This window comes from Panicum virgatum, chromosome 5N (genome assembly GCF_016808335.1).
Source record: "Panicum virgatum strain AP13 chromosome 5N, P.virgatum_v5, whole genome shotgun sequence".
In the NCBI taxonomy this organism is placed as follows: Eukaryota; Viridiplantae; Streptophyta; class Magnoliopsida; order Poales; family Poaceae; genus Panicum; species Panicum virgatum.
This window is the reverse complement of record NC_053149.1, coordinates 66,028,126-66,054,461: the sequence shown is the minus strand read 5'-3', so window position 1 is coordinate 66,054,461 and position 26,336 is coordinate 66,028,126. Positions and strand designations below refer to the sequence as shown.

The window sequence follows — 26,336 nt, the reverse complement described above, 5'->3', positions numbered from 1 at the left end:
CAAATGCATATGCTACGGTCCCAAAGAGCAAATTCTTGCCTTGCCACTGCATGGGTGATTTATGCAATAACCGTATACTACTTTCTTCTGAACAGATACAGAAGCATGTCGGTCATGCTAAATAATGCAGCTGATTCTGTGTCATCAATGATCTCATTCATATATGATATACCATAGATAAGTTCAGATTATTCTAACAAGAACCCCTGACAGAGAAAGTTCAGAATAAAAATGGCGAAACGGGTGAAACGCACAATGAAGATATGTTTAGTGATTCTTCCAGAGCTTGGATACGCGTTGCCGCGCATGAGACTGACGAGTTCCAGTCTTCACAATCCATGTCGCCTTGGGGATCTTCGGCTCAGATTTTAACTGTCGTCGGTCTAGTGATAAACCAAGCTCGATTCAGGCCCACCGGTAATACAGACTTTTCAGTCATTTGCTTTCCAAAATAACCGACAAATTTGAACACCTTACCAATCCTGCGCCGCTAGTGTGTTTGAATAAAATTCAAATGAGATTTTGAAATCTCGCCAAACTTCGTCAAAATTCAAATTTGTTTCCCTTCCATAGAGGCTTTGGTTGTAGACCTGGGGAGAAACCTGCATAGAATTAGCCGCCAAGGTGCTGATGATTGCAAGAAGGTGTCGCCGCTTTTGGAGGAAACATTTTTTTTTAAGGAATCACGGTGTCACTGAATATTCATATTCAGTAGGACAGTAGAATAGAACGAGTTCGCAAACCGTTTGCCCTCCGCTTTCCTTTTGGGCGGAAATCAAATGCCCTCGGCTTTCTCGCTGCCACCGCCGGCGCTGCCGCCCACCGCGCGCCGCGACAACCGCAAGCTTCCGCGTTTCGCCGCCTCCGCCTCGGTACTGCCACCAATGGCGATGGGAGCCGGCGATATATTCCGCCCCGGCGCCTTCGAGATGCCCCCCGCGCCGGCGGCAGGGTTCGAATGTACGCTGCAATCTCCCGAATATACTCCGAGGCGCGTAGGCGTCTGGAGGCCTTCATAACCGCGCTCCCGGGCGGCCACGATGACTGCGGCGGCAGTAGGAGGAGCTTGCATCGGCAGAAGCAGCGGCGGCGGTGGAGGAGTCCTTTCAGCACCCCGCTCGGCTCGCCCATGTCGATGTCCTCCATCATTGGGGCGGGGGACGACCAGGCCACCCCCGCGTCGTCGGGGGCGGCCTACGGCACCCCTCAGGGCGGGGCCATGACGCCTTCCAAGGCTCCGTCGTCGCCGCTGCCGCCGCCGCAGATGGTCGTGGTGGCGCTGGACGCCACGCGGGACCACCGGGATGACGAGATCAGGACGGCGCTCAGGGGGTTGGTCGACCAAGGCGACATACTCCGCGCTGGGGACTCGCTGCTCGTGCTCGGCGTGCTCTACTCCATCACCCATCCGAGTAAGGATGCCCACCCCGTAAATGCCCCTACTTCTACTACTTGACACGGACCAATCTAGTCTTATTTTAGTATTTTACATACATGTAATTTACAAAGTAGAAATGCCATAGCGATAGTTGATTCTCCTAATCCAAGTGTTCCTTTGCCCTTTTGGAATTTGCCCGTTCTGCATTGAGAAAAAAAATGTCATCGAAAAGTTACAGTGGAAGTAGATAGAAAACTCTGCATTTGTAAAATGAGACTGCAAGCATGCATAGCGTGGCATGGCTGTGCTTCCTGTGCAGTGGGTTGCCTATTGTAATTTGATTCTTCATTTTCACCCCTGATAGATAATTGATAATGCTGTTCGTTGGCATCCACAGTCGAGGATAGCACTGTAGCTTTGAGAATCACCAATGGAATAGTGTAGATTTTTTTTTCTTGGAGAAAAATGGAATAGAGTAGTCTACATGACATAAGACATGCTTCACGTATGGTGTCGTGAAATGACACAAAGAAGATCATCAACCCATGAAATAAATCAAAGAAAGTAACAAATAAAACATGCGTGCCTGTTTAACAAAATTCCGAAATCCATGATGTGTTTCAGAACATATTGTTTCATATGGCCATTGTTAGTCACCATTTCAAATTTGAAGCTTAGAATCCTAGTACATTGAACGTCCACCAGTAATGCTTTTCAAAATAATGTACACCGCTGCTTTCTGCTTTTCTAGCATCTGTGCGATCTGGCACGGAATTTCAATGATTCAATATCTTGCATGGGCTATCTCCAAATGGGCATTTAGTATGCCTTCGTGATATGTACATTTGTTTATAAGAAAAAACAATATACTTTGAATTTGCAATAATAAGGCCATAATACTGGCCAATGCTCTCTTTGAATACTAGTTTCACCAAAATAAGTAATGTATTTACTAGAAAACTAATCCTTTTATTTCTTCTTTGTGTGTTTAGTGGGCTACCAAACCAAACCATGTACTGAATCTTTTTCCGGGACAAGCGACAGATATCTAGGTGATCAGGTGACAAAAATAGCTGAAATCTACAAAAACAAGCTTCACCAATTTGCAGAGGCGTTCCGCAAAGTTGGGGTAAAATACCTTTATCTATATATTCCATACAGAGATGTTATTCTTCAATAGGAAATATAAGCATGCCTATTTTCTTCCCTAGTCCCCATGCAATCACTGTTCTGTCTGAAATCTGAATAATAAAGTGATTTACTAGGTACATTGGCAACCTTGAAATACTTTTTACATTCTGAAACTCGAAATTTGTATCAGATTACTGTGACCCTCAAGGTAACCCCTGGAGCACCTGCAAAGATTGTCATTATACATGAAGTAAATTCAAGCAAAGCTGCTTGGGTCGTTCTAGATAGGTTTGTGCATCATTTCTTATACAAACATCTATAACATTCTACCCTGAACGAAAGTTTTACATATCTGATGGGTACTTGAGGTAATATTGAATTTAGAATAAATCTTACAGGCACTTCAGGAGAGATTTCAGGCACTTAGAAAAGCACATAGCTTGCAAAGTTGCAGCATTTCAGGATCATTTACAGGTGCAGACCTTGAAGCCAATATGGACGAACCCATCAAGAAAAAGCACAGCTGATGTGAAGGACCTGCAACGATTTGCAGTCACGATAGATCTGAGTTCTGAGACACCAAGTGCTACTCACGGAGTGCCAAACATGTCATCGCCTGTAAGCTACTTTGCCTCTCTAAGCAACCGTGGTATCCACGAGACCTCCAGCGTGGATGCATGCAGTATGCCATACTTCAGTGGCATGTCAATCACAATCGATGACACCCAATCACTGTCTAATGGTAAGATAACTTTTCTTCACTAAAACAAAACCGTTTTTTTACAGCAGACAGTGCAGAAAATAGAAGACAAACCAGGGGCGGAGCCAGCAGTCGAAGCCACCGATGTCAGCTCTATCTCGTAATGTTGTCAAATCCACACGTAAACAATGCAAAACAGTGATTTCTCATTGAATTTCACAAAATCACCGATGTCAGCTGACATCAACGAGTATGTGTAGCTCCGCCACTGAGACAAACCTACTGGTAGTACTTGTGGTCATGGCAACTAATCCAAGTGGAACTCATGATTTATTCAATATTCTGCAGTTTACTGGCAGCTACCATTTATTTGATGTTACATGGCCATATGCAGTGATACGGTGTGTGGTCTTGTGTGATCCTTCCAGGAAAATATGAAGAACAAATGACTGCCCAATATGATTCATCGGAGAGGCCGGTTTTGTGTATTGGCTGTGGTCTAAAATCAGTTCTTTACATAAAGGAATCCATGAAATTTCCATTCTCAGAGATTCAAGCTGCAACATCGGACTTCTCAAATGAGAATTTGCTGGGCGAGGGTGGATTTGGACATGTGTACAAGGGCCAGCTCAAGGATGGTCAAGCCATTGCAGCCAAAGTTCGCAAAGAAGCAAGCACACAGGGCTATACTGAGTTCTTCTCGGAGGTGCAAGTTCTCAGTTTTGCCCGGCACCGGAATATTGTCATGTTGCTTGGTTACTGCTGTAAAGAAAGTTACAACATCTTGGTGTACGAGTATATATGCAACAATTCCCTCGAGTGGCATTTATTTGGTATGTGTTCAGTTGATATGTTTAAAATAATTCATATTGTGATGTTGGCATGCTGACTGCTCTTGTTACTTGGTGGAAACAGACAAGTCGGCAAGCTTACTAGAGTGGCACAAGAGGCATGCTATTGCTATCGGTATTGCAAAAGGGTTGCGGTTTCTACATGAGGAGTGTCGTGCCGGTCCAATCATTCATCGGGATTTGCGCCCAAGCAATGTACTGTTGACACATGACTTTGTTCCTATGGTAAGCAATGTGCCGGCACATGTCAATATGAAAACGTCTTCTGCATTCTTATCATAGAAGTTATGCCTTTCACAGCTTGGCGACTTTGGTCTTGCAAAATGGAAGGCTGGCAATGACTCCATCGAGACAAGGATTCTGGGTCAATCAGGGTCTGGACAAACTCTAATTCCGGCAGTGTTTTTTTTTAAACAAAAATTCCGGCAAAGTTATCAACTAGTTTTTCCATTCTATGATACCCTGTTTTTCTGACATTGCCAGTGATTTCTTGTCATGTCCATCAGATACTTGGCGCCTGAGTATGCTCAATTTGGCATGGTTTCTGTCAGAACAGATGTCTACGCCTTCGGGATTGTTCTTTTCCAGCTAATATCTGGTCGAAAGGTGCTTGATGAATATGAAGGGCAGTGCACACATATACTGCAATGGGTATTCTTCTTAGTGAATTCTGCTTATACTTCGATTTGTGTGCTCACAATACATCTGCACAATTCAATTTCCAACACCTTAAAAAATTTCAGGCAGAGCCATTGGTCGAGAGCCTTGCACTTCATGAACTAATCGATGAGCGCATCAAAGATGAATATGATACATATGTGTTATATCATCTAGCCAAAGCTGCATATCTTTGTGTCAGGGCAAATCCAGAGCAGCGGCCTTCGATGGGAGAGGTGAATTTCTCTGATGTTATTCTAAAATCTTGATTGATACTAGCTTAGAATGTTATTGTAAGTTCACTTTGTCTCTGGGCAAGCAGGTTGTTCGCCTTATTGAGACAGAAAATGAGCATATCAGGGATCTGTCACGACAGTTCATCCCACATTTCATGAAGTGATGTCGTGTGAGCTGACTGATAAAGTATCTGTCCGGCAGTGCCACCAGGACAAAGTAAAATCATATCCATATTCACATTCTCCTTGGGGGACATTGTAACTTCCTGGCTTCTCGCTCTCTTTTGCCTCTCTTCCAGTTCTCCACCCTTATTTTGTTTGCTTCTTCCACCCATATAACTGAGTGTACCTGGGGAATTACTGCCCCCCTTTAGTTTCTCCTTTTCTTATCTCTGTAAATGAAATGGCATCTTCACAGAGTGGTCGTTTCGTGTCTCCTGGCCTTTCTTTCGTTCTTTTTTGATGTGTGGTGACCTTTTCGTTGAGCTGCCTAATCAACTAGGTTGACAGAGTACAGTGATTCATGACACTGCTCAGGTCTTCAACATGTATCAACAGATTGTGATGCTTATGACTCAGAATACAAGCGCATTAATTTTTGCTGCAGGTAAGCTACAGAATTCAAGGGCGGAAAATTTTCCTGAATATGATAAGACATTGAATCATCTTGGCACATTTTTATGACCCCAGTTTCTACTGAAATTGAGCTGATGAAAGTTATGGGGTCATCCAATCATGAATCATGCTTAAAAGCAACGAATAGACCTGTGGGTTGCTATCTGCCATCCTTTTTCCAGGTTTCCCAGCCCCTGCAAGTTGGCAATGGAACCATCTTCTGTTGAGAGGAAAGCCTTAGAATTCTTGACCATCATTAGTTGGCCAAACAGTTCCGGCAAATTGGATTTGGAGGGGATCAGATGCCTTCTGACTGGAAAAGAAAGCATGCTTGCATGTACCAAAAGGAGCTTTTCTTCACTACTGGGAAACCTTGCCCAACTGAATTTTATTGGTTATGTGAAGGTGAAGGTGAAGCTGAGTTTAATTAAAAGTTTTTGCAGCCGTGGAATCTGAAGAACAAAGATGAGTAAGGCTCATGCTTTGCCAGAGTTGTAGTGCCTACAAGGAATCACTCCTTTTCCCTGAAAAAATAATAAATAATCCTGCTAAAGTTGAACATAGAAGGTAACTGTGCGACACTCGGATCTCTGATATTTCTTTACAGAGAGAGGTCGACGGACAAGTGCAGTCAGTGGGTCGGAATCACATCTAGCTAATAGCAAACCTGTCATCAGGGATCAAACAAAACTTGCTGACAGCGCACGTATCTGATCACCCTGTTCTTGACAATTGACATGTTGTCCTGGTGTAAAATGCTATCTTCTGGTGGCATGTATCGTATAGTGGATAATAATTGGCCAACATGTTCTGGAGTAATGCAGTCAGTATCCTGATAGTTTCTGATGAACATGCATTGAGCCACAAATCGAGTATATATGGCTATGTCATACTGCATAAGATGCTTGCGTATGTTTTCTGAGGATTCGCCGTGGCAAACTAGATAACGTTGCGATGTCAAGAAAAAACATGCTCCAAAGTTCGAGTCGAAGGGGATTCAACCAAGGATGAAGTGCCCCAGCCTTCCATTTAATTGCTAGGAGTACTTGTATTTCTCTTGAGAGAATGATCAATGAGTTATATTATCCATGTGTCAACTACTGGACGTATTTTCTAAGGAAATCAGCTAGACACAGTTGACGGCTAGGACGTCCAAACAAGTGATCAAATCACTGGATGACGCCGGAAGATAACCGTTGCTTTCTGCAGCCTGAGCAAGTAATTAAGCAGAACATCCAGCATCCAGCCAATAATTCTTCGCTGATTTACTAATTTTCTGCGATGCTGGTGATATTATTCTTTATCAGCACATTGGCTTTGTACGTTCTTGCCTGTCCAACCTTTTTGAGATCGAGCTGCTGGTGAAAGCCAATCCGGGCTAGGTTCGTGGCTAGGTTCATGCATAGTCAGTGCAGGAGACAAGTGTGCTGGCAGTAGCATGTAAACTTTTTGTGATCCCATTTCGCGGCTGTGTTTCGATCCGGAGGTATCAATGCAATATATAATGTACTCTGATTGTCAGTAAAATTACTTTCTCTTATTTTTTTATTTATCTGCATTCCTCTCCCTAACGTCGCCTTTAACACAGACTAATCAGGCAATAATATGTTTTTGTTTTGCTGTTAGTTGGAAATTGTATCCTATAAATGATCAAAACGACGAGCATTTGCAGACAAAATCTAACCTATTCTGACAATCTTTTTGGAATAGTTTAGCTGAGGCAGCGGCCAGTGAGTGGCGAGTGACAGTGGCCACTAGGGAGCAGGATGGAACTGCCGGTCTCTTTTGGCTCAAGCGATCAATCAATCAACCCAAAGGTATGATTGGCCTCAAGGGGTGTTTAGTTGGTTAAAAAATTTGAATTTGAGTACTGTAGCACGTTTCATTGTTATTTGATAAATAATATTCAATTATGGATTAATTAGCATTATTAGATTCATCTCGTATGAATCAGTTAAACTATGTAATTAGTTATTTTTTTCAATTACATTTAATGTTCTATGCATGTATTCGAAAATTTGATTTGACGGGTACTGTGCAAACAAATTTGGGGCTGTGTTTAGTTGCAAAAAGTATGTGAAAAGTGTTTGCGAAAAGCACTGTACCACTTTTCGTTTGTATGTGGTAAATATTGTCCTACCATAGACTAACTAGGTTCAAAAGATTCGTCTCGCAACGTACATCAAAACTATGCAATTAGTTTTTTATTTACCTACATTTAGTACTACATGCATGTGTTATTTGCTATATTTAATATTTCGATGTGATGAAAAGTTTGGAAAATTTGAAGGAGTTAGGGGAAGTAAACACAACACAGCCCGGGAACTAAACACCGCCTCATGCAGTCTGGTCTCAGTTCATTGAATTTAGACGGCTTTTCGGATGGCCTCCGCTTTAGGTTATCTAGACATCATTTTGGCTGTACAATTACAGGTCCGTGTTTGGAAGAATTACGTAACGGTGATAACGAGGACACCGAGCTCGCTCAAGATACGAGGTACACCGCATGAACATGACTAGACACTAAGATTTAGCAGGATCGTACCGTACCAGCACTGCGTGCTATCTCATCAGCCTAGGCACGACACGACTGGCTTGCCATCGTGGAGGGAAAGGAGGATGCGAAAATCGCATCGGACACTGTAGCGCATTGTAGCGTTTTTGTTTATTTGTGGTAAATATTGTCCTACCATGACCTAACTAGGCTCAAAAGATTCGTCTCGCAACGTACATCAAAACTATGCAATTAGTTTTTTTATTTACCTACATTTAGTACTCCATGCATGGGTTATTTGTTATATTTAATGTTTCAATGTGATTTTGATGTGATGGAAAGTTTGGATGTTGGGGGTTTTTATGGGATCTAAACACACCCCCGGTGGCTTCGTGTCAATCGTAGCATGGCGTCTGGCGGTGGTATCGTGCGAGCAGAGACGCTAGCGAGTGCGGTGGTGGCGACAAAAGTGGTGGTGGCGGTGTGTGAGTAGGGATGCCAGTGGGATGACGGCGCATGACGCCACAAGGGCTGTGTTTAGATCCCTGGAAAAGTGGGAGAAAAATTCACATCGGACACTATAGCTCATTGTAGCAATTTTCGTTTGTTTGTGGTAAATATTGTCCTACCATGACCTAACTAGGCTCAAAAGATTCGTCTCACAACGTACATCAAAACTATGCAATTAGTTTTTTTATTTACCTACATTTAGTACTCTATGCATGTGTCATTTGCTATATTTAATGATTCGATGTGATGGAAAGTTTGGATTTGGGGGGTTTGGGGCATCTAAACACACCCAAGGAGAGGCAACGCGCGTGACACAAGGACGGGAGAGAGAGAGGAGGTGCACGCAAGGTTTTTTTTCGACCGGTTCGGTCAAATCGCCGCCCTCCTGTAGCAGTTTACCGGACCGGTTTGACAGGAAATCGGTGGAAACCGGTTGAATTTAAATTGAAATTCAAAATCACATGTGTAACCGGTTCCGACCGGTTTACCGGCCGCCATATGCGGTCCATTCTTTTTCTTTTTCTTTTTTTGATTTAACTTCAAATCCCCACAAACTATACTAAATGAACGAATTTTTGAGAAAATTTGACACCATTATATCGTCGCCCTTGAAGTATTTTTAGAAATTTTTTGGAAATTTTTCATTTTTTGAATTTGAATTTGGGCTGGTTGGGTACATGCCGAAACCGGAAACGGCCCGGACCGGTTTGACCGGTTTCCGGTTCCCACCGGTTTTTAAACCCTGGGTGCACGTCGAAGAGAGAGGGGGGAGAGGAAGATGGCGGCTATCTTATAGGAAAAAAGAAGAAGAAAATTAGGGTTTAAGAGAGGACATAGAAAATATATATACATAAAGGTAGATTGTGGGCTGTTGTCGTATGTAATCGTGCAATGCCCATTAGTTTTGTATCCGGACCAGCACGTAGGTCCTGTTTGGTTCGTTCCTAGAATAGTCTAGAACGCACTTTGACCGTTAATTAGGAGTGTCAAATAAATACAATTTACAAAATCAACTTCACAACCCTGCGCTAGGAATTCTGAAGAATCTAATGAGACCTTTGACCGTGTGATTCGATGATGGTTACTGTAACATCACTGTGTTCAATCATCAATTATTTACCGTCATTAGATTCGTCGCGAAAAATTACACTCATCTTTAAAAAAATTTTACAAATAAATTTCATTTATTACTTCATGCGGAGTTTAGAAGACGCATTCTAAGAATTCTAGAAGGAACCAAACCGAATAACCGTGCCGGGCTAGTACATGGGCTAAACCCACCACGTCTTGCCGATTTAGTATCGTTTTTTAGTGCATCTAGCTATTTATAATAAAAAAGGCGAGGATATCATATGTTATTTTAACTGTCGTGATGAGTACTATATTAATATATAGAGTATCAAAGTTTTTAATGCTACCTTAGAAAGATAATGGTAACTCGAGGTTCAATTGGGACAGAGGTTAAATATTTAATCCATAAAAAAGTCCATCGAAGGCGTCGCGAAGTAATAAACAAAATATCAAATTGTTCGAACTAGCAGCTATCTATGATTTCATCAGATGCTCTGGCTGTCATAAGACTGACTCCAACAATAGAGTGCAAAATAAGAAGGCATTCAGGCATTTGCCTCGTCTACAGTGGCGACGCAAGATGCAGCGCAACTTCCGATCTCCAACAGAGGCGACGCAAAATCCTGCCCCTCTCGCCGCGCCCCGGATCCGGCGAGCTGCCGCGGGCGCCCCTTCCCTCTCCTCAAGCTGCCACCGGCGCCGGGGTGGAGGCAGAAGTGGTCCACGCCGGTCTTGAAGTTGATCTTGGGGGCCTCCCCCTTGTTGGCCGCCGCCGCCTTGCGCCGGAGGAGCTTGCGGACGAGGAGGCGGCACGCGAAGCGGGCGAGCTCGCGGGCGGGGAGGATGCGTGGCGCTAAGCGCCGGAGGTTCTCCGTGAAGGCGCGCATGGCGGCCTTGGGGAGCGCCTTGCTGAGGCTGACGCCGAGGCGGCCGTCGGCGTCCTCGCGGTGCACGACGGCGGCGTGTGTGTCGTCGTGCGCGCCGATGTTGGTGCAGACGAGGCAGCGGAGCTCCATCTTGGCGCGGGCCGACGGCGATGAGCCCCGCGCTGCAGCCCATCCTGGAGGGAAAGGGAGGATCCAACAGAGCGCTGCATGCTCCGAGCTCCGCCATGGGTGCAGATCCGCTGCGCCTCCAAGCTCCTCCCCGCTCGTCCCCTGCTCCGTCGCGCCGTCCCCCTGCTCGTCCGCCGGCGGCTCGCCACCGCGCCTCCGCGCGCACCTGTCGGTCCTCATCGCGCCCCGGCAGCCCCGCCCCTCCGCCGCCGGCCTCGCGCGCCGCGGCCAGCGCAGCTTGGCTCCTCCCCACCGGCCCCGCGCTCAGCCGCCGGGCCGCCACCGCCTCGACTCCTCCGCCGCCGCCAGGCATGAGCAGGAGGGGGAGCAGGGGACGAGGCGGCAGAGGGAGGGAGGCCGGGAGCACGACGTGCACACCGCCGCGTCGTACCCGAGCGCGCGGAGCCCGTCCGCCACCGCGCACCGGACGTCCGCCTTCTTCCGGCCGGAGCCGCAGCCGCCCCTGCCGCACCGCTCGGCGATCCGCGACGCGTCCACGCTCGCAGGAATGCATCGGAGGAGAGAGGGATTATAATTTTGCATCTCCTCTTTCCTCCGATGCATTTTGCATCGCGCATTTGCATCGGCTGTTGGAGCCGGTTGCAAGGAGCACAGTAGATGGTGGAGAGACAAAAATGCATTTGGCTCATGCTGTTGAAGTCAGTCTAAGAGAAACACAAACCAGTACAGCCCAAAACACGGCCCAGCCCTTCGCCATTTCGACCCTGGGCCCCGAGCCCGGGCCCTTGGAAACCAACGGCAAGCCCACGGAGCAACCGAGCCCTTCCAGACGTTTCCTTCCTTCCGGCTGCGGCGGCGGGACCGGACAGCGCTCTCCTCCCGTTTTCCCGTCCCCGCATCCGCAGAACACGAAAACGAGGGGTGTAAACGTAAACTCCCGCGCCCCCCTAGCCGTCGCCTTCTCGACGCCACCGCACACGTGCCCGGCCCCGGCCCCGCCGGCCGCCTCCGCCTTCTATTAGAACCCCCCGCCGTGCCCCGCCCCAAGGCAGTCGCCAGTTCATAACTGCGACTTAAAACTAGGATTTCTTCTTCTTCGCGACCCTTCTCCGCCGCGGTTTTGGGGGTGGAGATTTACGCTCTCCAGTGCTTTCTTCGATCCTCGGGCTAGGTGAGCAGAAAGCAAGCTCGCGTCCCTTTCTCTCTACCGCGGGAAATTCGGGATCGCTTGGTTCTGTTTTGCGATTCGTCTGCTCCTGATACTGAGATTGCCTTCTGAGCTCCTGGTTGAATCCATCCATGGGCCCTTTTCACCCGTAGCGTCGTGGTCTTCTATGTTGCTGTCTGTGCTGTGCGCGAAAGCTACTGCAAGTCTGCAACGCCGGGGGATTTGGAGTTGTTTTCCTGGATATTCCTTTCATCCGGGTACTTGCGGTGGGTCCCTGTGTGCTGAGCGGATGCTATCTGCACCGGATTTGCCACCGGGGATTTGGGATTTATCGATGGCCGTGACGGATTTGCTCTTCCCAGGCTCGAATCTTCCGAACCTTGGCTTGCTGTTTTGGTTTGTTAGAACTTGGCGTTGCAAAGCACGTCTCCCATGCTTTTGCCGAAAATTTCGGCACCTTGCCAAAACGAAGGTTCGGCACCTTTCATATGCCGTGCTGCCTCACGCTTGCCGTTGCTTCTACATTTTAGCTCGATGCGTTTCAGACTTGCATTCAATGGGCTTCAGAGCGAACCCATCTTGGACTGAAAGGTCGCTGATTGCGACGAACACACTCTTTGTGCGCTTCGTGTGGGTGTTAGGAGATCTCCACCCGAAGATTGCCATCCTATGTGCAGCTATTTATAATAAGTTTGCTTCTTCTAGTTTTACAAAATTTCAGAAGTGCTCTCCTGAAGATCTCGGTTATTGAGTAATAGATGTTTAGATCCTTGATCATTTCCTACTCGCGCAAGCTTGTATCTGCATGTTAATGTTATTCCCTTTTGGTTTAGCTTTGTTTAGTTAGTGGATAAGCGAAATACTGTCACCTTACCATTGAAGTACTGTTCTAGATCAGATTTGGGAATTTTACATACTGCATCTTGTAGCAGTTCTTGTGCAAGCATCTATTACTAAGTTACTGCTAATTTCAGCTACACGCAGTCTTCTTAGCTTGTAAATGTTCTATGACAAGTTCAGGTAGGTCACCAGATCTCTCAATAGTGTTGTTTTGATTGCAGGCGTAGGTTTCCTTTCAATTCATAAACAAGGATCAGTTCTACAAATTATCTTTGGTGGGCCAAATTATGGATAGTGTGAAGCCACTGAGCGGATTGAGCAATTCGTTCGATACTCTTATGGTTTCTGGTGGTGTCGAGATTAGGCAGGCTCAGAATGGTGGCACTGAAACCAGCTTGACAGATTGGAAAGACCTCCCCATGGAGCTGCTCCTGCGGATTATGTCAATAGTTGGAGACGATAGGATGGTCATCGTGGCGTCCGGTGTATGCACAGGATGGCGCGATGCGTTAGGTTGGGGAGTTGCAAATCTTTCACTCTCATGGTAAGAAATTTTCCTTTCAGACATGTCCATTTTAGTTTGACATGTCTTATCTTCAGAATCAAATATCATGATTTAAGAATTGAGATGTTCCCATACCATGGATTTTGGGTACAGTAGTCCATTAGTTGTTCAGCTTTATTCAGTTTCCTGGGTGTTTTAAACCTTAATATGGTCATAATGCTTGCAGCAGAACTTTGCTAATTCTGTAATCTGTTTTACTTTTTTTTAGGAGATCTTGCTATGCATCAAATCATTTTGTTTTTGTTTTTATTTTTGTTGTTCAACCACTGCTGTTCAACCATATGATGTATACAGTCATCCATATGATGCTCTAGCTATAAGGGTCCACTCCAAACATGAGAATTCCATGCTCCATTTTCGTTGTAATGTAGTTGACAATGTTATATATAGAAACGTGAAAATGAAGTCTAAATGCTGAGACACAGTACATAGTTTTATAACTTGGTTGAACAATTCCTGATGGCATGTTTCCCATCGTATGGGCACTATTGCAACAAAAGTACAGTACAATAGCCCCTGTGGGTCATTAGAGCACTTTGAAGTTTGAAGCGCCAATTTTAGTTATTGTTTCATGGCTTTTGATTCACATAGCTTTCGCCTTTTAAAGGAATTGTTGTGCAAATGTTCTTCTGAAATAACAAAAACAGCCTTACATGATACGAATTTTGGATGATATTGTGCTTAGCTTGTTTCATGTTTTGTGCTGCAGTTTCTTTTTTTTCTTTTTGTTTTCTTGCTATGCAACGCAAATAGAGTATTGGATTATTACTACCTCATTACACTTCCTACGTTACCACCTGGTCTTTTTGAATGATGTCTTGGAAGGAAAATTGTTCGTTGACAAAAGAAAGTGTCATTTTCAGGTGCCGAGATCACATGAATGACTTAGTGATATCCCTGGCTCACAAATTCACGAAGCTGCAAGTTCTATCTCTACGGCAGATCAAGCCTCAGCTTGAAGACAGCGGCGTTGAGGCTGTGGCCAAGTACTGTCATGATCTGCGCGAGCTGGATCTCAGCAGAAGCTTTCGGCTTAGTGACTGGTCCTTGTATGCTCTGGCTCATGGGTGCCCTCACCTCACAAGGCTCAACATCAGCGGGTGCTCCAATTTCAGCGACGCTGCTTTAGTGTTCCTCGGTAGCCAGTGCAAGAGCCTAAAATGCCTGAATCTGTGCGGGTGTGTTAGGGCAGCTTCTGACAGAGCACTTCAGGTACTTCTGTTGCTGCAGCATTGTTTTCCTGGGCTTGTATTGACCCTCTGCCATTTTGACGTTGCAGGCCATTGCCTGTAACTGCGGCCAGCTGCAATCCTTGAACCTGGGCTGGTGCGATAGCATCACTGACAAAGGAGTGACCAGCTTGGCGTCAGGGTGCCCTGAACTCAGGGCTGTGGACTTGTGTGGTTGTGTTCTCATAACAGGTAGTAATTCTTCCAAGTTTACGTTATTTTGTTTGATTGATTTGAATTCGTTCAGGATTATTTTGTTGGTTTATTGATTTAAACTCTTGCTTGATTGTATGAAGATGAGAGCGTGGTTGCGCTGGCGAACGGCTGCCCTCACTTGCGGTTCCTGGGGCTGTACTACTGCCAGAACATCACGGACCGCGCCATGTACTCGCTGGCCGCGAACGGCCGCGTGAGGAGCCAGGGCCGGGGCTGGGACGCTGCGAGGAGCGGCGGCGGCAGCAATGACCGGGACGGCCTGGCGAGCCTGAACATCAGCCAGTGCACGGCGCTGACTCCGCCTGCAGTGCAGGCGGTGTGCGACTCGTTCCCGGCGCTGCACACGTGCCCGGAGCGGCACTCGCTCAACATCAGCGGCTGCCTCAGCCTCACCTCCGTGCACTGCGCCTGCGCGCTCCACCCGCACCGCGCCGGGCGAGCCATCCTCTCCAACCACGCCTACTGAAATCCGTGGATCAGGCCACCGGAGACGTAGTGTCGGGTCTGTGGCGTGGTTTGGCCCGTGATCGTGGAGCGGTGAGGAGAGCAGATTGTGCTGAACTGCTGTTGTGTTAGAAGTGCTTGTGCTGGGTAGTTGGAACTTTGTGTGTGCGTTGAAGATGTGTGTACCCAGAACTTGTAGAGCGACGGGGCTGAGTTTGCTGTCTGCAAAATTATGGACTGTGCTCTGTAGTCTGTACATGTGGTCTTTTGCTTTTGAGGTCTTGGCTGCTGACTCTCGTGGGCAACGATATTTGTTTTCCGGCCTCTGTGGAGAGGATCGTGGTCTCTGATGCCAAAATCATGCGATCTTCCTGATGACTCGAGATGGGTCGCGGACGTGATAGAGAGCCTGTGAGTCTCTTTCTTTCAAACAACAATAACAACATAGTCTTTTCTACCAAGCAAATTGGAGTAGGCTAGAGATGAAACCCGAAAGAAATAAGTTCAAGGTTCAAGCACATTGATAGCTAGTCTCCAAGCGCTCCTATCTAAAGCTATCTGTTTAGAGATATTTCAATCCTTAAAGTCTCTCTTAACCGACTCATCCCACGTCAGTTTAGGTCTATCTTTACCCCTCTTTACATTATCGACCCCGCTCAAGAATCTCATTACGCACCGGCGCCTCAGGAGGCCTTCGTTGGACAGGTCCAAACCATCTCAGCCGATGCATCCCACGTCACTTTAGGTCTACCTTTACCCTTCTTTACATTATCGACCCGCTCAAGAACCTCATTACACACCGGCGCCTTAGGAGGCTTTCGTTGGACAGGTCCAAACCATCTCAGCCGATGCTAAGTAAGTCTCTTTCTTAAAAAAAAGAAAAAGAAAAAGACCTGCGAGTCATCCAAATGAAACCATTGCGCATTTGGGCTAAGGTTTGCATTCAGGTTGCAATTCCTCCGCAACCCCACAGAAGAGCAAGATAGTTAAATCGCAAGCAGGCATCCAAATGCCTTGGCCGTGGCCGGAGGAGGAGAATGTGACGGCCCCGCGAGGCGCTCCGGAGCCGCGGCAGCTGACGAGTCACGAGTAGCAATAGCAGCTAGCAAGCACACAGATGGTAGAACCCCCGATCAGATGCATCATGGGTGGGCTCATGGTTCAGCCTCTGGCTCTGGGAAGTGGAACTCGGGGACGGCGGGAATCTCGGGCTTCGACGGCAGGTCGACCTCCGTCCCCCGGCAGCCGAGGCTTCGAACGGCGGCAGGTGCACCTCTGGGAACGGAGGTAGCTCGTGTTCTGGCACTGGCACTGGCACCTGCCTCCGGCACGGGCAGGTGCGCGGCGGGAACTCCTCTTCGTCCTTGGGCGCCGCCGCCTCCTCCAGCCTCGGCGCCGCGCTGTTCATGGCGGCGCACGAGAGCAGCAGCGCGACGAGGAGGGCAAGGCCGCAAGGGAGACACGCTGGATCTCGATGCCATATTGGACATAGACGGCGGGAACGGGAAGCTCTTGATATTTGTGAGCTGTAGCTTGGATATGTGAAACTGAAAAACGCAGCAGCCAGCAGGAGGATCCAGCGTGTAGGCGGCATCTGCATGGGCCGCTTGTACTTGTCAAGCGTCCTCCCGTCTGGGCCAGTGGCGCTGCTAGCCCACTTGCGAGCCTTTTGGGCCTTAGGTAGTAGGAGGAACTGGATGTTGCGCTGGAGGGTCCCAGATGTCAGGTTTTCTTGCCATTTCGTCCTTGTTCTGTCCGGGCCGGAAAAGCAGAAAGAAAGAAGAGTCTCTAGTGGCAAAAATTTTCTATCTTCTAGAGGACGTGACCTGATCTGAAAAAAGGATGATCAGTCCCTACCGAAGGATCAAGATTTGGCCCTTGCACTTGCACCCAACATATTTACTGCCTCCGGCTCTCCGGTGCAACACATCCACGACCTATCACTCCATCAGATTAGGTGTTCAGCGACCTCGATCCACTGGTGGGCGCGTACCTTGGTCACTGCATGCGTGCGAAAGACCTACACATGTCCCGGACACGAAAAACGGGCCGGAGCTAGCACGCCGATGATTGAGCAGCCGATCGATGGGTTGGTTGGACTCCGTCGTCTAGCTCCATGATCGACCTACCGACGACTACTGGACACAGTCCCAAAAGAACACCTGTGTTCTGGAGTGTAGATGCAGGGTCGTCCCTGCGACTATTTGCGGCATTGGAGCCGTTCCTGCGCTGCTGACCGTGGAACCTGGTCGTGGCTAGTAGGTAATGCCTTGACTTGTGGCTTCTTCCTCTTCTATCTGAGCAGCAGGCCTGGCCTCACTGTCGAGGACTTGTTGGGGGGTTGACATGCGAGCACGGTCAATTCTCCGCAGGGAGATCATCCCAGATATCATATAGATGAACTCCGATCTGATCCAATCCGCCGGAGTCGCCATTTATTTGGTCGTCAGCTGGAGCGGAAAGATCGGCGAGCGTAGGGTGGTCCAAGTCTCCACTCCACGCATGCGCCTCAAGCAGCACGTCTCCGACGCCATCGTCGTCGTCGTCGATCTACTATCTGCTCTCTCGCTCTTATCCGTTTGCCCATCGCCATCTTCAGACAATGCATCACAACGCCCTGAGAAAAGGACCCCAGCCAAATCGTCCTTACGCGTGCCAACGCACGGAGCCTGTAATTATCGTCCGACGTGAGATGCTGTCGTCGACAATGCCTTCACGAGCCGTTGTTGCCGTGTGACACTGACACATGCATTATTGCATCGGACCGGCCTGTACCAAGTCTAGATAGATTCTCTGTGATGCAGCATACCGTTGCGTCGTGAGCAGGGCCACAGCTAGCACAACCTCGCACGCAGCATGTAATACTGACATAATCACAGAGCCACCAGCAAGTTGCATATATATATATATATATATATATATATATATATATATATATATATATATACACACACACACACTTTCAAACAGCATTGCGTGCATGCAACAATGTATTGGATTCGCTGCTGCAAGCCTGCAATAATGCAAGTTTTTGCAAGGGCGGCTGAAACCTGAAATGATTGTGCCGCATGCATGCTAGCTGCATGCACACACGCACGCGCTTGACTAGCTAGCTGCTAGCAGTGTCACACGGCAGCATCACGTACGAGCTGGCCGTGCAAGCCAGCCGAAGAAGTGGGCCGGCGGGAACTAGTCAAAAGACGCCATGCGAAACGACACTCCGGGCGTGCCTAATCTTTGCGAGCACTAGTGGCGGCAGCAGCACGCAAACGCATGCAGTTTATTCGCTTCTCGATCGCCCAACGTTTTGCTCGGGAAAGCACACAGGATGAAGAAAAAAAAAAGGAGCGGCTGATGGCGGCCTGGTTACCGGAATCCCCAGCACAAACCGCCGTTCACACTAGGGACAGTGAAAGCAGATTGTAAAGCTAGTAAACTAATTTGAGGTGGTAAACTTGCTTGTTGCTCATATGCTATACTGTATGCTCATGAAAACATTGGGATGTGGGGATGTCGTTAGAGGGTCTCTTTATTTGATGGTGCAGACAGGAAAGGTCATTGGCAGCTTAAGTACTTGCGATTCTGTTGGTCTGGTGGGGTTTGGAGAACCTCTACACTAGACACCACCTGCTAAGATTGTGGATAGGATCTCTGTTCAACGTTCTGTGGGTGGACAAGACCAGGTCCTCTCTGTAGTGTTGTAGCTTTGGTTGACCTGACCTGCAAAATGTCATTCGGTGACACAAACAACGCTCTGGCTGTACATGTGTGATCTTAATCCAAAGGCCATCGAGTCTTTCCTTGCCAACTTTTGGTTTCATGACTTGATATAGAAACGCTGGAAAACCATGCATGCCTCTTCTTATCTAGAATGACCATGACTCTTTGCCACAAAAGATGGTGTTCTAGAACACTAGGTTGTCTCTTTGAAAAATGTCAAGGCTAGCCAGTAACTTGTCAAAATTTAATAGACGTTTGAATTTTTCATGAACTTCCCTCTTCGACAATTGTCAAATAACAACCGTATTGAAGAGAGAAGATTGGATGAGCCTCAAACAGTAGCATGCCCAAGCAAAGTGGTGGGAACAGAGTTGGAAGGCGGTGCAGAGGATCCGCGGCACAGCCGCCAGTCATACTGACCGCGCCCCACCACCGTATGACATATAGGACTTCGCCGCCACTCCCTAGCCCCCCAACAAACCAGCCCACCCATTCCTTTCCTCCCCTTCTCCTGCTGCAGCTGCTCCCCATTTCCCGTTCCGCACCTCCGCGTCGTCGCCTCCCACCTCGCCGGTCTCCGATCCTGCTCATGCCGCCGCCCCGTTGATTCGCCCCTGTACTTGCCGGAACCATCTCGCTGGCCGTGAGTACCTCTTGCTTCCTTTGCTTGCAGGATAGACTCTTTTGTTTGCTGGTTGCCTGCTTCTATTTTGTTTCTTTTTTCCTTTCGTCCTTAGCTGATTATGGATTTCAAGGACGTTTTTCGCGTGAACAAAGTTGCTAATTTGAAGCATGTAAGCTTCTTGATACCTCTTTAAAAGGACATCTTTGAATGGTACCTGTTCATGTTGTAAGGTTGTTAAGAACTCGGGTGTGTAAAATTAGTTGGGCAATAAGAAGTCAGCCTGTAGAGAATACCAGGGTGATGTTGCAAGGGGAAACAGATGTCTGTTTGGTGTGATTAGTTCTAATCTGCTTGATGCTTTTTTGCCAGTTGGAAATTCTTTTTTATGATCGGATCACTGGTGAATAATGCAGCAATTTCTGTTTTAGCTAAAGTTTGACTACTTCTCTGTTGGAGGTCTGATCAAAGTTTGAGCAGATTTTTTTTTTTTGGCCCCAAGAGAACGGCGTGCTGTTGAGTCTTTTATCTAAAAAGTGAACAATTTTATAATTGTGGCGCATATGATATGAGCTGTATTGTGTTTATCTTGGTCTTGCCATTTCTGGTGTTTAGTCTTTTATATGGTGATATTTGACTCTGATAATCAGTGCCATCCACGTGTTTAATTTAATAGGCTTATTATTCTCTCTCAGTTTACCATTTTTCCCTGAATACCTGGTAATCACTAGCTGGTCTTTTTTTCCTTGTGTGGAACATTGTAATAAGTCAATATTGCCAATATTTTTGAGCAGACAGCATTCAGTCAAATATCACATAATTTATAGATATGCGTAGCTGCTTAATGCTTACCATGTTCTAGAAGTTGCATGTTAGTCGCCAACCTTTTACCAAAAGCTCCAGAGAATTCTAATTCTTGCTTGGAATAAGTATTGTTGCTTGGGTTCTTTACTTATATCAATAGTGAAATTCAAGCGGTGAAACTAGAGGTTCAGCAGAGAGATTGAGTGACATTCTAGTACTAGCATACGAGTTGCGGAAAAAGAACTGTGTTCCAGCTGTTCAAATGTTTAATCTAGTGATGCCTATCATTAGTGCTGTGGTTTCCCTAAAGAACGCCCCATTAAGTTTTTATCTGTGGAGTAATCAAAAGAAGAATGATGCATTCTTTTTACCGACAACTGAAAGTGTGCTGACCAGTCAAAAGTAGCTTTGTATATTTCCAACACTGCTATTGTGTTTCATGTGGTTAGTTGACACACCTTTTTCACATTTCAGGCATCAGAGCGTTTTCTCAATCAGTTCAACCAGAGTAAGCTGCAAACTGATTTGGACTTACCTGAGATTTTGAGCCAGTTCAGCGTGAAAGGTTTAGAAGTGTTTGGGAAAAGTTATGTCTTTTGTTAGGCGAGCAGACCCGTCAACAGCTTACACAGATAATCTTTACATCCATAAATTTGCTGCATCAAGTTCAAACTTCGCTGTACGAAGATTTTCCTCTGATACACAGTTGTTCCGTTATGGCCCTGAACCATACAATGGTGAGTATGGACACATGGGTTTCATTGGATCACCATCGGCTGCATTTCAGAACTCTTTTTGTAGTCAGCAAGCTTCACTAACACCATACCCTTTAAATGCTGATGGACGATCTCCGAGTGTTGCAGATACACAGTCCAACTCATGCTCTGATGCAGCAAAAGAATCACCAGTGGCCTCCAATGTCTCTCAGCAAAACTCCCAGTCTGTATCAGATACTCAAAGCTCTGAAATTGAAGTAGAGTTTGATGAAGACGAGATTAGATTGAAGCTTCAGGAGCTAGAGCATGCTTTACTTGAGGATGGTGATGACATCTTGTTTGAGATTTCACAGGCAAGTAGCATAAATGATGAATGGACCGATCCGATGAAGAATGTATTGCTTCCAAACTCACCAAAAGAATCAGAATCAAGCATCAATTGTGCTGTTAGCAATAGTAGAGCCACACGGACTCCAAAGCAGTTGTTATTTGATTGTGCCACAGCATTATCTGAATACAACATAGATGAAGCACAGGCGATCATATCTGACCTCCGTCAGATGGTCTCAATTCAAGGGGACCCTTCTCAGAGGATTGCAGCTTACCTGGTGGAGGGCCTTGCTGCAAGAATAGTAGCTTCAGGGAATGGCATCTACAAGGCCTTGACTTGCAAGGATCCTCCAACTCTTTATCAGCTCTCAGCAATGCAAATCCTCTTTGAAATATGTCCATGCTTCCGTTTGGGTTTCATGGCTGCTAATTATGCTATACTTGAAGCCTGCAGAGGTGAAGAAAGATTGCACATTATCGACTTTGATATCAATCAGGGCAGCCAATACATTACATTGATACAATTTCTGAAAAACAATGCAAACAAACCACAGCATTTGAGGATAACTGGTGTTGATGATCCGGAGACGGTGCAGAGGCCAATTGGAGGTCTGAAGGTCATTGGGCAACGCCTAGAGCAGCTTGCACAGGACTGTGGAGTATCTTTTGAGTTCAGGGCAGTGGGTGCTAATCTCGGGGATGTTACACCTGCAATGCTAGATTGTCGTCCTGGGGAAGCACTTGCAGTCAATTTTGCATTCCAGCTGCACCACCTTCCTGACGAGAGTGTTTCGATTATGAATGAGAGAGACCAGCTCCTTCGCATGGTAAAGGGTCTCCAACCAAAGTTAGTGACCCTTGTTGAACAGGATGCCAATACTAATACTGCACCCTTTCTCACAAGGTTAGTGACCTTAGAAGTTATTTTCTTGAAATCAGCTCTAGATTATTATATACTCAGGGTTATGCTGTTGCATTTAACTATAATTTTGTTTCAGTTGTTCAATCCTTACCAATAGTACTAACATTAACATCTGGCTTTCACAGGTTCCGTGAAGTCTATGATTACTACGCTGCACTTTTCGATTCACTGGATGCTACACTTCCGAGGGAAAGTCCGGATAGGATGAATGTGGAGAGGCAGTGCCTTGCACGGGAAATTGTTAACATATTAGCTTGTGAAGGTCCTGATCGTGTGGAGAGGTACCCCCTGGCGCTTCTCTCTAGTCATGCATCCTGCAAATTCTCACCACTTCTTTTGAAAACATATAAGACCTGCAATGTGCTATAACTGAATGAAATTGTTTATGCTGCAGATACGAAGTTGCTGGGAAATGGAGAGCAAGAATGACAATGGCTGGCTTCACACCATGCCCATTTAACAGCAATGTTATCAATGGAATGAAATCGATACTGAAATCGTACTGCGATAGGTATAAGTTCGAGGAGGACCATGGGGGACTTCACTTCGGTTGGGGGGAGAAAACTCTCATCGTCTCCTCCGCATGGCAATAGAGCATTAGAGCTCACTGATGAACTTGCATTAGTATTGCTGTATTTTAGGAGCTTCTGACGCAGACTGTAAAAAGATGTGAACCGCTGGGATTTTAACTGAACCTTACCTAGTCGAGAAGTCTGCTTGTCAGAATATCTTCTCACATGATTGATTTGTATTTTAGGACAGAATCATAACATGTCAACTCTGCTTCGTGTATAAAATTAAGTATTGCTGGAATACCCATTGTTGTATACATTGGGGAACTATTTAGACACCTGCGTCAATGAATTCTGAATGCTCTAGCTATATCCTTGTCAGATGATAATATTCGGTGAACAACCCATAAGAACGAACTTTATTTTCACTCAGCAACAGATAATGCCTAGCCAAGGATGGTGCCGTCACGTGATTACAACAATACTCTGTATTGTAAAACAACATCTTGGTTCTTGGAAACTGTACAAGGCTCTCGTACAAGCTTACGAAAGCTAGCTCAAGGCTATACAGGTATACTCTTCAGAAATAAGCCATGTATATACTCACGAGAATCTTGAATATTTTTGCCATATACAGGAGTGAGTACAATCGTGTGGTTAGGGTAAGCTGTGCCGTGAGTTCAACGAACTACAAGTACTTGGTTGCATTTTGACCCGCTTTGAGGATTCCAAAAGTCTGACAAGCGATGGGAGAGGCCGTGGAACAGGGATATTCCTTGACCTGTAAAGCCTCTTCAAACTTGGATTCAAACATTTGGATGATCCAATAATGCACAAGGGTTCCTTTTCACAAGTAGTTGTTTCTCCACTTCTGACTATGGAAAGGCTCGAGTCTTCGGAAAAACTTGATGATTTTGACTCTTTTGCAGCTTCAAACTTTCCATGCTCATCAGCAAGCACTAAAATATTACGTTGAATTGTGGGCAATGACTGGGCTTGAAATGCTTCTGATTGCTTCAAGTATGCTTCATGCTGACAAGAACCCACCTCATCTCCAGCTTCCATGTGATCGTGATGGGAGGTTGGTGCGTCCTTAACACATCCCGTTGCAGAATTAGTCTCAACGTCTTCACTATTACCATGAACCGAATCCACCGGTGCACATGCCCTAGCTTCTTCAAGACATCCTTCTTCAAAGGTGATGTACTGGTTGCATAGCTCTTCTTTCATTATGTCAATTGCCTGAGAACCAAACCTAGCTCTTCCAAACAATGTAATTTCTGGTTCATCAGGTGGAGGGGATGGCACAAATTTCAGTTCAAGGGTCCTGACGTTTAGATACGTGCATTCTTCGCTGGAGGACAATGAATGATCATCCCCGTCAACAAAGTCTGAGTGATCTTTGTCTCTATGTGTTTCAGAAGCAAGCACTGAACAAGGGGACGACACTGACTTTTGAAGAGGATCTCTGACTATTTTCCACAGTGGATCATCAGCTTTTAAGCGGGTCTTAAAACAATGTTTCTTAACATAGCTGAGCTCAATGGCGAAGCACGGGGGAGTTGTTGAAATGACCCACTGAGGCTGCAGAAGTTGCAGCGCCTGCTCCAACTCATCACGAGAGGAGTGAATGGAGAAACAAATATGCCATACTCCAAACTCATCCTGCTCAGCTTCTGTTAGGCTAGGTTTCTGGCTTCGAGCACAGATTGCATACCACTGTGTTGATGGACGAATAAACAAGGGTTCTGGCAGGAGACTTGCCCTTGCTTCTTCAAGCTTCCTACTTGCTGTATCATATAATTGGTGGAATCCGACAATCTGCAGAGTCAAGAATTGCAACCAATAAGAAAGATGGTGCGAGAATCACTTGATGCAATATACATCACCAGGTGAATGATTACAAAAATTGAGGTGGACTCAATATCCCATACAACAAATTCTGTGTGTATTGATTTCCAGATGAAAAGAACCATGATGTTACGACTGACATCATGTTTAATAGGCATCCACAGAAATTATTCTTCTTTGAAATGGAAACAGAACAGTTTTTCTTCCATGTGTATTATAAAGACATAATGGCTGTAAATACTGTGAGTGTGAGGTAATTATTTGTACAAATGGACAGGCTTAGTAAAGCAAATTCTTAAATGTGTCCCATGGACTTTCAGACCTGAAAGCGAGAAGATGGATCATCAGTGATGATTTCAGGGGCTGTGAGTGACAGTGCTTTAAAACAATCCAATTTCTGGTCAACATAAATCTTCAACCCGAATGTCCTAGACACCTCAACAAGGATATCTTCATGCCCAAGAAGGTCACAAGCAAGGTAAACATAAGGTGCATGTGGATGCTTCCATATGCACGCTATTACCTGCAATCACTGAATCATTTCTCGATTGTAATTATCCCTGTTGTATGAACAACAAGAACATATCTAGTCTCAGAAGAAAGGGCAACCTGCTGGATTGCTGATTCCTTGCTTGGTAGCTTGAGGAAGCATTTGGAGAAGGTGCAATCTAGAAACACAAAGTCAAGTCGGCAAATGTTCTCTTTTCCTTTCTTCACTATGTATTTCATTGGCAGATTCTGTACACAATCCGATGTAAGCCGACAGTCCCCTGTGTGAAGTATGGTACCAAATTGACCCTCAAACAAGAACATGACCGCCCCTGAAATCACCAAAAAGGCCAAAACATAAGCCTTCTGCTCTCCTTAACTTCTCAAAGCACAAAATGAGCATAGCGAGCCCAAATCAAATAGAAGAATGGGTGTATGATCTCTACACAAAGCAACAGCATAGCATTATGTTTACATTTTATTAACTCTCATATCAAAATAAATCGCATTTATTTTGACACTGTTAATTGAAGCACACATGTGAGTAACATTTGCTCGGTAAATAACTGATTTTCTTCGCATAATTACCAAGTCGGTTCGTTTTATGTGCCGATTGAAATGAACCATATCGTTACTGTTATGCCACGGGCAGAAGTGGAATAGCTTGAGACCAACAAATTACCAGGGCAGTGGTTTGCGTCGTACGCGGTGACGGCGAAGGAGCCGGCGGGATCATCCACAGCCACCGTCCTCCCCACCTCCATGTCCACGAACACCCAGCTCTCCAGCTGTGCCACCACGGCCCCAAGAGCGTTTAGCAAACACGCCCCCACCCACAGAAACAATTTGCCGGGGAGGCAAAACTGAACATACAGGGAGCGAGAGGAGTTATTACCTGGGGAAAGTGGCGAAGCGCGAGGGCCAAGGTGAGGCGGGTGGCGTAGACGGTGCCGCCGGACCCATCTGCGGCGGCGGCACCGGCGCCGACGAGGTGGTCCCGGTGCGCGTGGGTGAGGAAGCGGTGGCGCCGGTGGCGGGAGGAGGGGCCCCACGTGTCGACGGCGAAGGGGAGCCCCCGCGGCATGTCTATCGGCATCCTCCTATCCCGAAACTTCCTACAAATTACCGATAGGTCCTCCGCCCCTCTGGATCGCGCCCGCCTGCTAGTGGGGCCAACCAGGTCGGTGTGTTTCTTGAAGGAAATTGGGTGGAGTTCGCTGCGACGGTTTATATGCGCGCGGAAAGGGGG

The 26,336-nt window shown here is 46.4% G+C and overlaps 4 protein-coding genes and 1 pseudogene across 7 annotated transcripts; 3 read left to right on the top strand and 2 right to left on the bottom strand.

The window, feature by feature from the left end:
- The first annotated feature begins 759 nt into the window (after positions 1 to 759).
- On the top strand, positions 760 to 5,403 carry LOC120676218 (protein NSP-INTERACTING KINASE 2-like). Its single transcript, XM_039957451.1, has 10 exons — positions 760 to 1,412; positions 2,371 to 2,507; positions 2,700 to 2,797; positions 2,908 to 3,251; positions 3,638 to 4,042; positions 4,125 to 4,285; positions 4,361 to 4,434; positions 4,567 to 4,711; positions 4,804 to 4,953; positions 5,040 to 5,403. Exons 1-10 carry the CDS (start codon positions 959 to 961, stop codon positions 5,115 to 5,117), a joined length of 2,046 nt encoding a protein of 681 aa, XP_039813385.1. The 5' UTR covers positions 760 to 958; the 3' UTR covers positions 5,118 to 5,403.
- A 6,267-nt stretch (positions 5,404 to 11,670) lies between these two features.
- LOC120673433 (F-box protein SKP2A-like) lies at positions 11,671 to 15,445 on the top strand. Of its 2 annotated transcripts, none has more exons than XM_039954260.1 (5): positions 11,671 to 11,830; positions 12,889 to 13,211; positions 14,096 to 14,444; positions 14,512 to 14,653; positions 14,758 to 15,445. In XM_039954260.1, the coding sequence occupies exons 2-5, from the start codon at positions 12,955 to 12,957 to the stop codon at positions 15,141 to 15,143; spliced, it is 1,134 nt and encodes a 377-aa protein (XP_039810194.1). In that variant the 5' UTR covers positions 11,671 to 11,830; positions 12,889 to 12,954; the 3' UTR covers positions 15,144 to 15,445. The 2 variants fall into 2 exon arrangements, with proteins under 2 accessions (XP_039810194.1, XP_039810195.1); XM_039954261.1 differs by lacking the exon at positions 11,671 to 11,830 and adding an exon at positions 11,848 to 12,299.
- An 830-nt stretch (positions 15,446 to 16,275) lies between these two features.
- On the bottom strand, positions 16,276 to 16,721 carry LOC120675081 (annotated as a pseudogene).
- Positions 16,722 to 19,311: 2,590 nt separating this feature from the next.
- On the top strand, positions 19,312 to 23,087 carry LOC120672019 (scarecrow-like protein 1). The gene is made up of 4 exons (XM_039952304.1): positions 19,312 to 19,484; positions 20,742 to 22,217; positions 22,361 to 22,516; positions 22,630 to 23,087. Exons 2-4 carry the CDS (start codon positions 20,857 to 20,859, stop codon positions 22,826 to 22,828), a joined length of 1,716 nt encoding a protein of 571 aa, XP_039808238.1. The 5' UTR covers positions 19,312 to 19,484; positions 20,742 to 20,856; the 3' UTR covers positions 22,829 to 23,087.
- Positions 23,088 to 23,138: 51 nt separating this feature from the next.
- On the bottom strand, positions 23,139 to 26,283 carry LOC120672018 (5' exonuclease Apollo-like). Of its 3 annotated transcripts, XM_039952300.1 has the most exons (5): positions 25,983 to 26,280; positions 25,770 to 25,875; positions 25,208 to 25,419; positions 24,921 to 25,121; positions 23,139 to 24,568 (listed from the first exon to the last, which is right to left on the bottom strand). In XM_039952300.1, exons 1-5 carry the CDS (start codon positions 26,181 to 26,183, stop codon positions 23,405 to 23,407), a joined length of 1,884 nt encoding a protein of 627 aa, XP_039808234.1. In that variant the 5' UTR covers positions 26,184 to 26,280; the 3' UTR covers positions 23,139 to 23,404. The 3 variants fall into 3 exon arrangements, with proteins under 3 accessions (XP_039808234.1, XP_039808235.1, XP_039808237.1); XM_039952301.1 differs by lacking the exon at positions 24,921 to 25,121 and having other exon boundaries at positions 25,983 to 26,283; XM_039952303.1 differs by lacking the exon at positions 25,983 to 26,280 and having other exon boundaries at positions 25,208 to 25,529.
- Between the last annotated feature and the right edge of the window lie 53 nt (positions 26,284 to 26,336).